This window comes from Pundamilia nyererei, unplaced genomic scaffold (genome assembly GCF_000239375.1).
Source record: "Pundamilia nyererei isolate P.nyererei 1_Seehausen unplaced genomic scaffold, PunNye1.0 scaffold00306, whole genome shotgun sequence".
Lineage (NCBI taxonomy): Eukaryota > Metazoa > Chordata > Actinopteri > Cichliformes > Cichlidae > Pundamilia > Pundamilia nyererei.
The window spans coordinates 403,734-421,862 of NW_005187707.1; the positions used below are offsets into that span (position 1 = coordinate 403,734).

The following is an 18,129-nucleotide window of genomic DNA, read 5'->3' on the forward strand; positions in this document are numbered from 1 at the left end:
TCTGTCTGTCTGTCTGTCTGTCTGTCTGTCTATCTATCTATCTATCTATCTCTCTTTTTCTCTATCTCTCTCTCAAATTTATCATGTTATTATTTGTGCAGACCTGATGCTTGAGATGAGTAGGATACAACAGCTTTATCCCCTTAGGTGGATCATGTGGCTGCTTTCTCTGCATAAAAAAAGGAAAAAGCCAACACACCCTTTTGGACCAGCATAATGAATGGGGAGTGGTGCTAGAGGGTGTGGCTACAGCAGTTTGCCTGTCTCTGATTTGCTGACATATGCTCTAATTGGATCAAGTAGGAACTTGCTTAGGTTGATGCTTTGTACAGGGATTGGGAGCAGCCTGCATTGCACACTACCAGACAGGAAGAGAGGCAGTGAGGGAGGAGGCCAGAGTCTGCACAGCTCACCACTTGAAAATAAAGGATTGAGAGAGGAGGGGTGAGAGAAGAAAAGGGGAGTATCCAGTTCTGCCCTTCTGTGCTGCTGCAGCCCCCCTCCCACTCTGTGTAATTTCCTTTTTTCCTCTTTCCCCTTACTCATCTGTTTCAGTGGCTGCACTGAGAGGAAGGACACCTGCCGCTCCCTGATGATTCAGCTTTTCAGCTGTTTGGAGCTCCCAAGACTAGACAGCATGTCCCTCCTGCCACTGCAGTGCTTGGCTGGCCTGTCCTCTGCACTACATTTGCCTCAGCTAGAGCTGGCCCATCACGTCGATACTACCTTTTCTTCCCAAGTATTCAGGTGAGTGAGTACAACTGTTTCACTGCTGCTCACTAGTAGACCGCACATTTTAAAAAATCTTTTCCGTATTTTTTGTTTCTGCCTGCAGGAAATTTGACAGTTGTTTTCCTTGTGAAAAAAAAGCATGAATAAGGAATTCCTATTTCTAATGCATAGACTGTCTACGTATCCCCTGGATTGTTAGCAAGGTTCCACTCTTTGAAGGGCATCACCTTTCTCTGAAACCCAGCTCTCCCTCTGTGTCTACACAATGGAAAAGATACTAAAAGACATTGGTGGAAAAATGTCATTGTGTGATGATCTGAGTTAATAGCTAAGGTGGTAAGAAACACTTCTTCAAGCAGTGTGAAAGGATGACTGAGGGAATGGAGGAAGTCTCTGCAGGGCCAGCTCCCCCTTTTGGATCAGTCTCCCCCACTGGCTCTACTGTTGATACTAGGCAAGTCCCAGAAGAGAAACCAGAGGAGACAGAGGCAGCTGGTGAGAGTGGGGAGGAGGCTATAGAGGGAACTGCAGAAGGAGGTGGTGCTGGTGACGATGGGGAGCATGTGGGGGCTTTTGGAATTGTGACCTTGCCAGAGGCCTGCTGCGTGTGCATAGAGATGGAACAGATTAACAATTGCCTGCACTCTGAGAAAATCTGCATCCTCCCCATACTGGCCTGTCTGCTTAGCTTAGCCCTCTGCACAGCTGGACTCAAATGGGTCTTTGTGGATAAGATATTTGAGTATGAACCACCATCACATTTAGATCCTAAGCCTATTGGACAAGACCCAATTATTATACCAGTTGAACCCACATTGGGAATAACAGTCTCGTTTCCTCATGCAACTCCTTCAAATAACTCCCTAACCACCACCTTCACCCTTACCCCAGAGCATCCTGAAGTTTCAGTAGAAGATAAATCTACACAACAGCCGCATGTGTCTCAGTCTTCACGAGTGATTGAGCCTGCTGTCACACTGAAATATAACGCTGAACACTATACCACCCCAAAGCAGACTCCCCAACGAAAGTCAACACAGAAATCACACAGCCATCATCAAACTATCTGTAAGTACCCAATACTTGTTTATATAAAAATCTGTAAGTGGGTTTTTCTTTAAGTTACTTACATATTTTTATGAGCCTAAATTAGGTATACTGTAGGTTGCAATGGCTAGACATTACATGCTAACACAAAATTATGATTTTCATCATTGCAAAAGATAAAACAGGTTGATATAATAAGATTCAAATAACTTTTTTTCTCTTGTATCATTCATTTTGTAGTGTTCTTTTTTTCTGTACAAGAATGTTCTGTACCTGAAAACAGATGTGTTGTGACTTGCACACGGTGCCATGAGTAAGCCCCTGAACTATTTCTACACAAACTGTGTAAGTGTGTACCTTGAACCTTCAGTTTAAATCTACTTTACCCATACACTAATTGTGCGATTTCTGGGAGTCATCCTCTTTTACCCACTTTAGAGTTTAAGTGGCCCTTTATATTATAATGAAATGACTTAAGTAATTAAAGTCAATCAGTGTTTTCTTTAAAATGTTTTTCCTGTTTGCAAAAAAACGTGAGAAATGTGAAAGATCTCTGAAGTGTGTGGATGCACATTTCGAGATATACTGAAAAGTGCATATCAATAAATGATGCATGACATAAACTGAAAACCCAGGCTGTGGCACAGCCAGACTTCCTGTTTTCTGCCTATGCTACATTTCAAGGTCAGAGCCTTCTTGAAGCTAACTGATGTCCCCACTATCCCTGAGGCACAGGGGAAAATACACCAATCCATTTATGCTCTCTTTCTGCCTGGGCCTCTCAACTAGGCTGTTTTGTTTGTAGTCACATCACTCTGTGTTGTATTGTGGTGAGGTAGTGGTGGTAGGTCAGGGGTTGGTTTGTAGACAGTGCTTTACTTAAGAATGCTTGAATACCAGCAGTGACAGAAGGTTAATGTTTAAAAATTACCTCTGTTAATTTTCTTTCTGAGTGTCCCAAGTGAGATTCTGATGCTGAAATGTATAAATGTCTTGTTTTGGCCTGTAGAATGTTATCTGATTTCTGGCAAAGCTGGTGTCTCTCTGTGATAGCACTGCTGCTCCTCCCCTATCACTCATCTCAAAGTTGCAGCCCTGTTGTAAATTTAGGAAGCAAGTGCAGCTTTATTCCAAAGACTGTCTGTACTTTCTAAACGTTTCACTTTGAAGTTTGACATTATGAGATGCATTGTAACTGTCTTACGCTTCCCTTTTCTATGTTTTTTTTTTTTTTTTAAAAACACCTCTTCTCCAGTATTTTAAAATTGATAACAGTTCATCCATCCATTTCTTAACCAGTTATCCAGGTAAGGATTATGAAGAGTCCAGACCCTTTCTTAGATGTCAGAGGATGACCTGCACACCTAGGACATGTTCCCAGTCTATTGCAGGGTCAAAATGGAGACAAACAAACATTCATACAACTATGGTTAATTTAGAATCACTCCTCCCCTTGCTCTAAGAGCTCTGTAACACCAACATTTCTCATCAGTGGGATAATAAAGGTTTATTCTATTCTATTCTATTCTATTCTAACCTAACCTGCATATCTTTGGATTGTGAGAGGAAGCCAGAGTACCTGGAGAGGCATAGGAAGAACTCCACACATGTAGGTCATTGAGTTTGAACCCAGTATTTAATTGCTGTGTGGCAACAGTGCAACACACTACAGCACTGTGTTGCAGTCCTAAAAATCTTGGATATATGTATTTAACCAGATGCTTAATCTGTATGGTTTTACCTTGGCCTCCTCTAAAACTGTGAAGAATCTTCTAGAGTCTGGAGTCAGTTTTGACCAGGATATGGCTTTCAATGACTGCTTTCTTACATTTGTGCAATACCTCTAAAGATAGAAACATCCTGTCTCAGATCAATGCTGAAAAAGTAGTTCATGCATTTTTCACTTCTAGGCTGGAGTATTTTAATTCATTAACAGGTTGTCCTTAAAAATCCTTCTTTCCTTCTAGTTCTGATGGGAACTAGAAGGAACGATCATTTACCCACCCCCTCATGTCTTCTTATATGTTTTAGTTATACAGCACCAAAACATAACAACAGTTGTCTCAGAGTGCTTTATACTGTAAATTGAAAACCCTTCAATAATCAAGAGAAAACCCCAATGAGAAAGTGCTTGGAAAAATGGAGGAAAAATGGAGGGAGAGGCAGCCATCAGCTGTGATAGAAAAGGAAGAGCACAGAGGAAGACAGGCAAAAGAAAGACATTGGAAGAGAGCCAGATTTTAAAGTTAACTTATGATTAAATGCAACGTATTGTAGAAATACATAAAAAGTCAAAAGAGGTGAGTGAAGAAGAAACACACAGTACATCATGCTCCCAGCAGCTGAGGCCTAGTAGAATCAAGATAATATCAAAGAGGATAAAAACCTATAGCAGGGGAGTTTATAACCTTTAAAAAGCTGATGAGTTACATTTCTAAGATACTGATGTTGTGGAATCATGACCACGACCTTTTAGGATGACTTATATTGTCAAACAACATTTTTGACAATTATCTTCACGCATGATAGGTGGAATGGCTCTCGGCAAATGATTGCTGATTTTAATCCACTAATAGCTTTTACACACTATTGCTACAATTCATTTCATTAGCACAACTTAAAGCATATTGCAATGAAATGTAATCCATCCCTTCACAATGGCTGTGGATAAAAGTCTAAAAATATTTTGGGAGCTTTTGATATTTTAATGGCAAGCTACCGCTAATAATTATGTGAATAACTGCATGTAAAATGTGTTCAACATTTTTTCAACTCTTCTTCTCACAAAATTAGAAGATTTCAAAATCTTCTAAGTTTGCAAAATGCCATTTCCTCTCCATGATTTGGGTTACCTGCTTTGACAAAAAGTTATTGCCACTTCTATCTTGTGATAGGAATGCTCTTTATGCCTGAAAATTATTTGAAATATTGGTCAAACATTTCATGAGAGAAATGTTTGACCAATATTTGACAGATTATTGGCCAAGAAGTAATTTATTGCATGTATTATATATGCAACATGCATATGTTTAACAAAATATAATTATGACAGTTTACACGTGTTAATCATTAGCCCACTTCCATGGATACTCTTAGCTGTTCATTGGGTAATAGGAAAGTGGGGAGAAGGTTACCTGTAGGGTAGGGTTAAAATGGTGTTCTAGTTATGGCATAGGTCTGGCGCAGAAGTATAATTCATATTTAAGGCCGAGGATGCATGTGTTGTTTTCATGAAATGCTAATTATAGGTGTCTCTCCCCAGCTACCATCAGCACTTCCACTACAGCAAAGACCTCAAGTCACGTAACCCGCTGCAGTGACAGTCAGAGGAACTACTGTGTTAATGGAGGCGAGTGCTTTACCCTTGAAATCATCCCGGGCAGTACAAAGTTTCTCTGCAGGTATGCCATGAACTGTAGGTTAAGCTCACTGAATACTGCTACTGCTGGCATTTGTAATGCCAGAACAAAATAATTTTTGTACTTTATCCTGCTTAACTAACTAAATCCAACCTATATTGTCTGAAAAGTAGACATGATTTCTGATGAAAACATTAGAAATATAATGGAACTTTATCATACAACCCCAGGTCTGAAAAAGCTGGGATGTCAGTAAAAATAGAATGCAATGATATGCAAATCCCATATACTCATATTTTATTCTCAGTAGAACACAGAAAAAATCAATTCAATTTAATGACAATGGTGTGCTTGGTTCTTTCTTCTTTATGAAAGAATAAATTTACGTTGAAACCAAGCACACCATTGTTTTTCTTGTGACATTACCAATAACTTTGATGTGTCACATGACTCTGTTGTTGTATCCAAGATGGCCGACTTCTAAATGGCCAACATGGCCACCACCCATCTTGAGGAGTTTGCCCCCTCACATATACTAATGTGCCACAAACAAGACTTCAATATCACCAACCATTCCCATGTTATTACGGTTTATCCATATAAATGGCCCACCCTGTAGATTGACCAACCTGTGTACCACTGGTTGACTACAAGAAAGCAGATGACTCAATGCCTATGCATGGATCCTGGAATGCCTAGAACTATACAGGATCATCAGGACCCTAAGAGCATTCATCAGGAATTCAATGGGGATGTGGTGAACAGCATTAGAGGACAATCTCAAGCCAAACACACAAGTCACCATCAAGTGCGGGATCTACCAAGGAGATGCCCTGTCCTCACTGCTGTTCTGTATAGGCCCGAACCCCCATAGTGCTATCATTGACAAGACTGGCTATGGGTACCGAATACGTAATAGAACAATTGTCAGCCACCTCCTCTACATGGATGATATCATGCTGTATTCCAGGAGTGAATGAGGCATTGATTCATCGATCCATACCACCAGGATCTATAGCAACAACATCAGAATGTCATTTGGACTGGAGAAGTTTAGCCAGATGGTAACAAAGAGAGGAAAAGTACTACCAGAAGGGAAATTTGCTGACAATGTAGACTAGGAGAAGAACCATCATGGATAGACAGGGCCCTCCAGGGTATGTACCACCAGCAGATGGTAGAATTGACTAACAGCCAGAAATCCTACCACTGGCTGGGTAAAGCTGAAAAAACAGCACAGATGCAGTAATCATGGCAGAACAGAAACAAGTTCTGAAACAATCAGGCACATAACAACAGGGTTCAAAATGCTAGCCAGCGAGACATACATAGAACGCCATAACCAAGTGGCTGGCATGCGGTGTATCTGTGCTAAGTTATGGCCTGGAAGTCTTGAGGTCAAAATGTGATATGCCATTTGACAATGATTGAGCTAAAATAAGATACTGTGGGGCTTTCAGATAGCCTGTCCAGGGGCCTATCCTTCCATGACAGTGAGGGGAATGATTTGCCCATTTGCCCATTACTTAAAAAAAGTCACTGAGGTAGCTGAACAACTCCTTAGTGGCTGGGTCACTGAGGTGGATGAGGATCAACCTAAGTTCCTAAAGACCATGAGTGTTATAGGGCTTTTTTGGTATGCCTCCCATCCAGGTTGGGAACTCCCACTATGTTTATTATGTTGTAATTGTAACATTATATCTAGATTTTTTTTTTTTAACAAAAAAAGCATTATATGATAAAGTTCTATCTTGGAAAATAGTATGTTTTGTGACTGTGTGTCATTGAGTGTTTGCGTCCTGTGGATAACAGTAGGTGCTGTTTTTGTCTTGTCCTTTCTATCCATTAACTAGGTGCTTGGCTGGATTCACTGGGCACCGATGTGAACAAGCAGTTCTTAAGAATGTCTCAGACCCAAAACGTATGTGAATACAACTGTATTTAGTCCCACATGTCATTGCTGGTGTTTCACTCTTAGCATATTTTCTCCAGGAAATAGTGGAGAAATTCATGTTGCCTTCTATGCACAGATATAAACTTGGTGAGCATGCTGAACTTATTTCTCCAAGTTCAAGTAGACTCTATGTAGAACATGGTCTAAAGGCTTAAGCATACTCTCTTCTGCAGTGAATTTGCATGTAATTCACATCTCACCACACCTCATCCATCCTGTTTAGACCAGTGATCTCCACTTCAGTATGAAGCCACATTGCCAGATCATCAGAAAACAAAACATTGATTATGTTCTTGTACAATTTGGGTTCTGTAGTGCAAAGCAATTTCAGATTCTCCAAATCTTTATCTTATGCTAATATCATCTATCATACTATCAGTCACAAAAGTGGTTATCAGCCTGATAACTCAACCGAGGGTTTCACCAGTTTAGCTACAAGCTTTTACAAGGTTTAATATTAAAATAAAGTAATTAAACACACAATGCATCTAAATATACCTGTGTAACTATGGAATTCAAAGCATCGGAGTATGAGAGTGTATGATAAGAAAATCAATAGACAGTATATAGGCCTATATTATTAAAACAGCTAAATTATGTGCGTGTATTTTAATTGCTTTTAGTAGTCAGCATTATATAAAACGTTGTATAAATAAACGATTTATTCAAAGCTAGAAAGGAAAGCTGAAAATAAGTGGCCAGTTATTAAACTCAATAATCTCTATTATTACAATACAGGGAGATCTGGCTATAGTCAAAATTGTGGATTTAGTTAAACAAATGCGTAAATCAAGATATACCCATGATGTACAAGTCTAACTCAAGCCCTATTCTTTTATTTGCAACTCAGAAAGTGTTAAATTGTGTCAGCACATTAAAGAAATATAAAAAGGAAAATATAAATATATTTATGAAATATAAAAGGAAAATCCAAACTGGTAATTGGGTTTAGATGTAGAAATGATATGAACAATAATAACAATATTAGATGCAATAGTTTAGGATTATACCACTATATTACAGCTTATTGAAAAGCTTTAAAATTATCTGAAAATGCATAAGAGCAGATGAAAGTTGCCCCTAACCTACAGTGCTACAGTCCTATTGATTTCTTTTCTTTCTTTTTTTGATATTTTCTTTTTTTTGATATTTGCTGATATGTGACAGATCATCAAAGTAAATTTAATATCAGCCAAAGATTACCTGAGTAAATGCAAAGTGCAGTTATTAAATGATTTAATTTAAGAGAAAAAGCTATTTAAACCTACATGGGCTTATGTAAAAAAGATAGCTATTCTTTAAACCTATAAGCTGTTTGTGCCATACTTGGAAGCAAGAATTACAATCAAGCATTTGCAATAACTGACAATGTCTTTCAGATCACTGGAATTTTGGCCCACTTTTCTTTGCAAAATTCAGCTACACTGGAAGGTTTTGAAGCATGTATGGCCTGTTTAATGTCATACCAAACCATCTCAGATGGATTTAACCTTTGACTAGGCCACTACAAAGCCTTGACTTTGTTTTTTATTTTTATTTTTTGTTTGTGTTGTATTTTGATCCATGATTCCATAAATTGGGGTACTTAATCCAGACCTTGAAGCAGGCCTTGCCCATCATACTACCACCACCATGTTTGACTGTTGGTATGATGTTTTTTTTATGAAACGTGTTTAATTTATTCCAATTGTAATAATAATAATGATAATGGATTGCATTTATATAGCATGTAATGGAATGCAAACCTTCCCAAGAGTTAAACTTTTGTCCCATTTATCCACAGAATATTTTCCCCAAAGTCTTGGGGTTCATTGAGGTATTTTTTGGGGGAAATGTAAGACAATTCTTTTTGATCAACTGTGGTTTTCTCAGGATGCCAATTTTTATCTAGTATCTTTCATATTGTTGAATCATATCAGTCTTGCAAGTGAGGCTTGCGGTTCTTAATCCAGTTAATCATAGTTAATTCAAGATTTAACATTAAGTAACTGTGTTACATAAAGCCAGGTAGGTGGATAACTATTATGTATAAAAAATAAAATGATTGTTTCTAATCTGCATTTTGTAACTTGTACTCGGGACATCTTTGTATATTAAACATATTAAAAACGTTTTTTAAATGTGTAAGCGTGAAAAAATTTCAAAATAGTAGTAGTAGTAGTAGTAATAATAATAATAATAATAATAATAATATTGATCAACAGCACTGCATATTTCACTGCATATTTATCTTGAGCAGGTTAGCAGGTCGCTGTAAATTTTCAAGTCTAAACGTAGTGTTGGAAAATAAATGTCACATACAAGAGAGCAGAGGGATTACCTGTTGCAGTACTGAATGACCAAGAGTAATGGAGCCATTACTGGGGTCTTTAATTCTATTTTGTCTGAAATTTATGCAACTGGGGTTATCCTAATTGTCTTATTACATACATGCAAATTTCAGTCTGTTGCAAAGAGAGTAGTTAAATTAGGTTAACTGTAATCACTAAATTAGAATTGATCATCTGTCATTTATGACTTATGCAATATACAACGTAGTCTGAAAGGGTAATTTTAAATAAAGACTCAATAGGTAGACATGCTGGTTTAGATATCCATAACACCAGTGATGACTGTGGGTTTTGCATATGACATAAACTAACACCCTCTTTCTCTTCTTCTTTATTTCTCATGTTTCCTACTCAGGTGTCCAGTTGAATTTACTGGTGATCGCTGCCAAAACTATGTAATGGCCAGCTTTTACAGTATGTCTATTTCCTCTCATCTTCTTGGCTTGCAACTTGACTAACAGTTAACCTCTTTATTTCTTCTTATATTTTTCATTAATGCAGTGTTTCTCCATTTAAGTGTTTTCTTTAAAGCTGTATTTATATTTATTTAGTATGTATATTTATATACATTCAGAAATTGAGTGTTTCAATCCATACAACCACTTTTCTTAAATACAGCCTTTTACATGCTCACAAAAATGAAATGGTGGATTATCATACTTGAATATTAGAACATATTTAACTGAGTCTAAAAGGCGATGCAACAATACAATACTCAACAATACTCAAATGGCTCAAAGCATACTAGAAAAACCCCCCCTGCTCTGTTACAGTACGAATACCAGCCTGGACTGTCAACACATGGATCCATGACACTGACACCAAAATGTCAAAACGTTCAGCAGAAATTTACATTCTGATGAACAAATCTCTGCTCTGTGGACACATTTGGTGTACTCAAACATATTCTCCATAGTCAATCCACTTTATGGTTGGTAAATGGCCTGTATTTATATAGTGCCTTACTAGTCCCTAAGGACCCCAAAGCGCTTTACATATCCAGTCATCCACCCATTCACACACACATTCACACACTGGTGATGGCAAGCTACATTGTAGCCACAGCCACCCTGGGGCGCACTGACGAGGCGAGGCTGCCGGACACTGGCGCCACCGGGCCCTCTGACCACCACCAGTAGGCAACGGGTGAAGTGTCTTGCCCAAGGACACAACGACCGAGACTGCCCAAGCCGGGGCTCAAACCGGCAACCTTCCGATTACAAGGCGCATTATGGGTAGTGCATTCTGTGATAGTTTTCCAATTCAGGTCTACTGTACAGAGTGATTGCCTTATATAGCGTTTTGAGTGCTCTGGGAGAATAGAAAAAGTTATATACTGTAAGAGTCATTCCATTTACTATTTAACATTTAACTGTCTTGGTCACTGTAACTGTTAGTTACTGAAGCTTTTTGTTTGGTGTTTTCGTCCCCAGAACTGCTGCAAACTTGTTTCTTACTTTTATATTACATTGTCTTTTATGCCACAATGATCAAAAGGCACAACTTTTATATTAAGGTAAATTTTCAGTTTCTGGTTTCACTTTTCATCATGTAAGTCTGATAATGGAACAAGCAGATGCTTTAGTGTGCTAACTTCTATTGCAAATCTTTATCCAAATTGAAAATAAGACAGTCAACATTTATACAGTATCAGCATTTGAAAGATGAATTCACACATCATTTATCATACATTTGCATTAGAAATATTAGTACAGTGAAAATAGGATATACCCACAAAACAGGAATTTTACATTTTAAAGGGTATAACCTTTAAACAACTGCAATGAATTAAACAATATTTTACCAAAATAGCATAGAAGAAAAGCCAGAAAAACCACAAGGAGTGTGTTCATGGGGATTTTTGACAATTTTTCCAGAAGTGCATTTGTGAAGTCAGACACTGATGTCTCAACTCTGATTAATCCAAAAGGTGTTCTGTGTGCGCTGGTGCACAGTCATGTTCGAACAGAAATATTGATATACAGGGTGGGCCATTTATATGGATGCACAGTAATAACATGGGAATGGTTGGTGATATTAAAGTCCTGTTTGTGGCACATTAATATATGTGAGGGGGCAAAATCCTCAAGATGGGTGGTGACCATGGTTGCCATTTAGAAGTCAGCCATCTTGGATACAACTTTTGTTTTTTTAATAGGAAGAGGGCCATGTGACACATCAAACTTATTGGTAATGTTACAAGAAAAACAATGGTGTGCTTGGTTTCAAAGTAACTTTATTCTTGCATGAGTTATTTACAAGTTTCTGACCACTTATAAAATGTGTTCAATGTGCTGCCCATTGTGTTGGATTGTCAATGCAACCCTCTTCTCCCACTCTTCACACACTGATAGCTACACCACAGGAGAAATGCCAGCACAGGCAACCAGTATCTGTAGTTTCAGGTGCTGCAAATCTCGTATCTTCACACCTTAGACAATTGCCTTCAGATGACCCCAAAGATAAAAGTCTAAGGGGGTCAGATCGGGAGACCTTGGGGGCCGTTCAACTGGCCCACGACGACCAATCCACTTTCCAGGAAACTGTTCATCTAGGAATGCTCGGACCTGGCACCCATAATGTGGTGGTGCACCATCTTGCTGGAAAAACTCAGGAAAAATGCCAGCTTCAGTGCATAAAGAGGGAAACACATCATCATGTAGCAATTTCAAATATCCAGTGGCCTTGAGGTTACCATTGATGAAGAATGGACCCATTATCGTTGTACCCCACATACCACACCAAACCATCACTTTTGTAGTTCCAAGAGTCTTGGAGGGATCCATCCAATGTGGGTTAGTGTCAGTGTTCTGTTTGTTAACTTCACCATTCACATAAAAGTTTGCCTCATCACTGAACAAAATCTTCTGCGTGAACCGAGGGTCCTGTTCCAATTTCTTTTTTTGACCATCCATCCATCCATCCATCCATCCATTCGCTTCCGCTTATCCTTTTCAGGGTCGTGGGGGGCGCTGGAGCCTATCCCAGCTGTCATAGGGCGAAAGGCCTATGACAAAAGTTGTATCCAAAAGTTGTATCCAAGAGGGCTGACTTCTAAATGGCCAACATGGTCACCACCCATCTTGAGGATTTTGCCCCCTCACATATACTAATGTGCCACAAACAGGACTTTAATATCACCAACCATTCCCATGTTATTACGGTGTATCCATATAAATGGCCCACCCTGTACACTCTGGGTTCCTTCCACTGGAACTAAGGGGCTATTACATTCTGTTCTTTTTAATTCTTTTGGCGGCAAAGAATTACTGGACCCAGGGTGGTCAAAACTCAATAAATGATCTTTAATTTACATTTACATTTCATACATTTCCTGTTTTTCAGTCTGGCTGAGCACTTAGTTTGTGAGTCAAAAGTGGCTTTGCTTTACAAGCCTTTATTACTAAAATACATAAAACAATATAATCAGAAAATAAGCACTAAGAATATATGTTTATTCCTTAACAGGGCCAAGCCCAACTCCTGAAAAACAACCCCACACCATACTCCTCCTTCCACCAAACTTCACACTTAGCAGAGTGCAGTTAGACAAGTACCTTTCTAAGCTCCTTAGACTACCATGATCTGGATGACTGAGAACCTACACAGACACTTACATGAGTACCAACTGCCGCAACTGCCAAAACCAGACACCTAAGCCTTCATCACTACATCTAATGGTTTGCATTGCACTTGGTGATGTAAGGCTTGCATATAACTTCCCAGCCATGGAAACCTATTCCATGAAGCTCTATACGTCACTGTTCTCAAGCTATTCTGAAGGCCACATGAATTATGGAGGTCTGTAGTGATTAACCCTGCAGAAAGTTGACAACCTCTATCATTTTGCGCCTCCTCTGACTGTGGAATATTTAGTAGGGAGTAAATTTCACGCCTGGACTTGCTTTTGCACAGGTTGTATAATATCACTGTGTCATGCTGGAATTCACTGAGCTCCTGAAAACAACCCATTATTTAACAAATGTTTGTAGAAGCAGCCTGCATGTCTAGGTGCTTGATTTTATATATCTGAAGTTTTTTATCACAGAAGTTATTGGAACATCTGAATTCAATTATTTGAATTGGTGCGTTAAAACTTCTGGTAACATAGTGAACTTCATATATGGGCCATAAATACATGTGGTTATTATTAGGGGTTCCCCAGTTGAGTGAGTAACACACGCCAGTGTTATTTTGTCCAGCAGAACATACACTGTGTGGTTAACAGTAATTTTATTTAGAAGTGCAGTTTTGGCCACACACTGCCAGCTGTCTCATACCCAGAGATAACCTTTTCTACTCTGCTCTGCACTCAGTGGCTGTCCAGTCCCAGCTTCAGCTCTTCCTTCCAGGTCCTGGCGCTCTACTGGAATAAGGGAGGCATGACTAGATGATAGTTGCCAGTGTCCCCCGGCACTGTCCTCTGAACCCACTTCACCACCCCACTCCTGCAGCCAAGCCTCAGACCACACCCCACTACATGCTGATTGAGGCCACTATAATAACATTGTAATAACCATTGATACTAAAATCTATTAGATAAATGATGTACATTTTTATTATGCCTTTTAAATTCTGAACTAATATAGTTGGCTGAAGTTTTCCTAAGTAACAGACCAGTGCATTTATTCTTAGCTTGCTCTGAATTTAAAGTGCAGAGATGTCTACAAACCAAAGTGCTTTGAGTGCTCAGATAGAGGAGAAAAGCACTACATAAGCATGATGCCATCTGATTTTGTTCCTGCTGGAAGAACAGGAAGAGTATTATGTGAAATATATAAAAAATTCTAACTTACTAATTTTGGTTTATCAGTACATCAAAAAAGGCTTGTGTCTTAAACGCAAGGTAAAGTTTGAACTTAGTGCTTATCTTTTGGTGTAACTGCCTTGGAAATGATAGGGCCCATGTCTCAGTAAGCAATCATCTCAAATTCAAATCTGGGTATGTGTGGAACTGGAAAAAGGTGATAGGCAGTTCTGAATTTCATCCTTTTTTGGTAATCTTTGGGCTGATGATCTTTAACCACTTCTCATTTGATTAACTTTGAGTATTCTGATATTGTCTGTTTTTGACATTCATTGGTGTAGGCTCATTTTTCTTTAGCTGGTATAGATATTCTTATATGTGATCAAGGCTTTAACCAGGTATGAGGTCCCCATTAGTTAAGTTAAAACATTAAAGTATTAAAACATGTGGTTAAATATACAGGATTTAATACACTGTCAACTGATCACCACTTGGTGGTGAGTTGGATCAGGTTGCCGGGGAGGACACTGGACAGAGCTGGCGCGCCTAAACGTATAGTGAGGGTGTACTGGAAATGCCTAGGAGAGGCCTTGGTCCACGAGTTCTTCAACACACACCTCCGGCAGAGCTTCAACAGCATTCCAAGGGAGACTGGGGACACTGAGTCCGAATGGATAATGTTCAGCATCTCCACTGCCAAAGCCGCTGCACTGAGCTGCGGCTGCAAGGTGGCCGGTGCCTGTCGTGGTGGTAACCCCTGAACCAAATGGTGGACACCAGAGATGAGGGGAGCCATCAAGCTGAAGAAGATGTCCTATCGGGCTTGGTTAGCCTGTGGGACTTCAGAGTCAACTGATAGGTACCAACAGGCCAAGGGGAACGCAGCACAGGGAGTGGCTTTAGCAAAAACTCAAAAAGACTTTTGGACTGCCTCAAAGAGATTCTGGCAAACCGTTACGTTACTCAGGAGGGGAAAGTGGTGTGCTACCGGCACTGTGTATAGTGCGGGTGGAGCACTGCTGACTTGTTGGGTGGCAGAAGGAATACTTAGAGGACCTCCTTAATCCCACTGGCATGTCTTCCGTGGAGGAAGCAGAGACTGGGGACAAACTGGATAACCCGCCAATCTCTGGGGGCGAGGTCACTGAGGCAGTTAAACAACTCCTTGGTGTCATAGCCACTGGGGTGGATGAGGTCCGCCCTGAGATCCTGAAGGCTCTGGATGTTGTAGGACTATCTGGGTTGACACGCCTCTACACTGTTGAGTGGAGATCAGGGGCAGTACCCCTGGATTGGCAGACCGGGATGGTGATTCCCATCTTTAAGAAAGGGGACCGGAGGGTGTGTTCCAACTGTAGGGAAATCCCACTTCTCAGCCTCCCTGCCAAGGTCTATGCCAGGGTGCTGGAAAGGAGAGTCCATCCGTTAGTCAAACCTTGGACACAGGAGGAACAATGCGGTTTTTGTCCTGGTCGTGCAACACTGGATCAGCACTTTATCCACTCAAGGATACTTGAGGGTGCATGGGAGTTTGCCCAACCAGCTTAGTGTGGCCTCGGGGTGTCCTGTAGGAGGTGCTCCAGGAGTATGGGGTGTCTGGCCTACTGTTACGGGCCATTCGATCCTTGTACAACCATTGCAAGAGCTTGGTCCGCATAGCCGGCAATAAGTCGGACTTGTTCCTTGTGGGTGATGGGCTCTGCCAAGACTGCCCTTTGTTGCCGATTCTGTTTGTAATTTTTATGGACCGAATTTCTGGATGTAGCCAAGTGGCGGAAGGCTTTCACCTGGGTGGTCTCAGATTCTCATCTTTGCTTTTTGTGGATGATGTGGTTCTTTTGGCTTCATCAGGTGATGACCTTGAGCGTGCTTTGGAATGGTTCGCAGCCAAGTGTGAAGCGGTGGGAATGAGAATCAGCAGAGGTCTGGGCTTCTCTTCTTGGGTTGCTGGACAGTGTTCTGGCACCTTTAGTTTCTGAGTATTTAAATCTGATTGGCAAGTTGAATGCTGAATTTGTTCATTTTTTATGTTCTACATCCTGGTGACTCCAGTGACAGCATGGAAATACTTGCTCAGTAATAAGAACATAATGCCTGCTTAGACTATGATGTGATGCATTTATGGTGGAGATTTAAAGTTGTAGTTGCAGGTCTTAAGTATCTAGGTAGCTCATTCCAAGTCTTTTCAAATGCATTTTTTAAAACAGGTCAAAGGTTCAACATAAATGTTATCATTAGATGGTGAGCGAAGGGGTCTGTGCAGATGTCCGCATGCCTGTTTCTTGTAATAACATGGACTACTCAGTCCATATATATACAAGTATACAGACAAATCAATACTTCCTTCATGGTTCTTCATGTTGCAAGGTAAAAAAAAGAAAAGAAAAAAAGATTATAAATAAAAACCAAGCAATTCCAAAATCTCCTGTGAGGAAGGACACTTCTTGGTGGCACAAGGGGGGAACTCCCTTTGAACAGACAAAAATCTTTGTCAAAACAAATAGAGAGTGCAGCCATCCACAGTGAGCAGTGTGGCTGAGCTGAAAGTGAAGCAAGAAACACAGAAAGATGGCAAAAATGATGGGGGGAAAAGCACTGTTAAATACATCTATTATTGTAGAAATAAGGTTATTTGTAGAATAAGTTATTAGTAGAAAGATTGAATACAATAACTTTTAGGTCTTCAAATCTGTGTTGGAGTGTATTATGTATTGGTGTTATGTGTTATTCCTCAAGGAGATTAAAATGCAAAAGGTGTTTTGAGTGAAATTCACAAGTATTTAACTGTTCTGTCCTCACTAGATGTGGGCGTGATTTAGCTTATCTCTCCTTTCTCTTTTCTTTTTGTAAAACTAAATAAACACAAAACAGATAATTACCTTCTCATTCACTGAGCATACATAATGTACTAATTGAAACTTGGTTTTCATGACAACCAGCAAAAACATCAATCTTAAGGTTGCCTAAATTAAACATAAACACCTTCAGTTAACTAGCATTATTGATCATAGCAAGTTAGCAAACACATGCTAATATACAGTCGCTAGCGCACAAGTAGCTTTACAAATGAGTAATGACCACACAGCTGAAATAGTAACTCAGTATACTCACATTACACATGCATCACAAATCAGATAGTTGAGGTTATAGTATGTAATGGAAACTTAAAGGCATGCGTGGGCAAAGGTTTCACCTCCACTGAGCACTTGTAGCAAACAAGCTGGGCATAACAACTTCCCAAATCATACAAACTGTAATGTATGTTTGCACTGATTGCCGATCACGCTTCAACTGAGTCGTCCTCGGTCAGAAGGAATGGCACTCCACAGTGAGGTAGTTCAAATAACTTTACTAAGGAGGTGGCAGATGACATCAACAGGATGTACAGCGTTGGTAGGGAGGCATTACAGTATTCACATGCAGGTAAAGGGGGTGTGAGTGTGTATATGGGTGTGTGTGTGGTCATCTGTAAACAGAAAGAACAAACATTTGTATTAACCACTATGGATAGCAGTGTACCCCTTCTACAGTACTGTGGGTTTCCAGCGTAATGTTATACAATCTGCCATAACCTCATGGCCACTAGATGGCACCCTAAGACCATAAATGAATTTCTAGCTCGTATATACATTGGCAAACCAGACCTCTGCAGATTACAACGCTTCAGAGAATAAACATAGTAAATAGTTACATCCACCTACAACCACAATGCTTGACAGTAAGTCATATATGGAATGAAATCTGGGCTGAACACAAGCCTGCCTGTAGTAGGTCAAAAAACGTATCTTAGCGATAGCAACGGGACTAGCTTCTTACGTAGCAAATTACACAGATAAAGTCAAACAAGCATCGCTCTCATCTTACAATACTCACATAGTAAGCACGCACACAGTATTAACTCACACAGGAATGCAAGTAAATACGTTATCCTCCGACACACCTCTCATCTGCGCAGAACTG

At 39.9% G+C, this 18,129-nt stretch overlaps 1 protein-coding gene across 4 annotated transcripts in view; it reads left to right on the forward strand.

Moving 5' to 3' along the window:
• The first annotated feature begins 353 nt into the window (after positions 1 to 353).
• The window catches only part of nrg1 (neuregulin 1), a 68,538-nt gene continuing 50,762 nt past the window's right edge, over positions 354 to 18,129 (forward strand). For 2 of the 4 annotated variants that reach the window (XM_005751320.2, XM_005751323.2), the window contains exons 1-4: positions 485 to 747; positions 836 to 1,800; positions 5,042 to 5,180; positions 6,992 to 7,059. In XM_005751320.2, the coding sequence (XP_005751377.1) occupies positions 1,101 to 1,800; positions 5,042 to 5,180; positions 6,992 to 7,059 (907 nt within the window). In that variant the 5' untranslated portion in view covers positions 485 to 747; positions 836 to 1,100. Of the gene's footprint in view, positions 445 to 484; positions 748 to 835; positions 1,801 to 5,041; positions 5,181 to 6,991; positions 7,060 to 9,777; positions 9,837 to 18,129 lie in introns of those variants that run through there. The other 2 variants (XM_005751321.1, XM_005751322.2) reach the window with 2 other exon arrangements.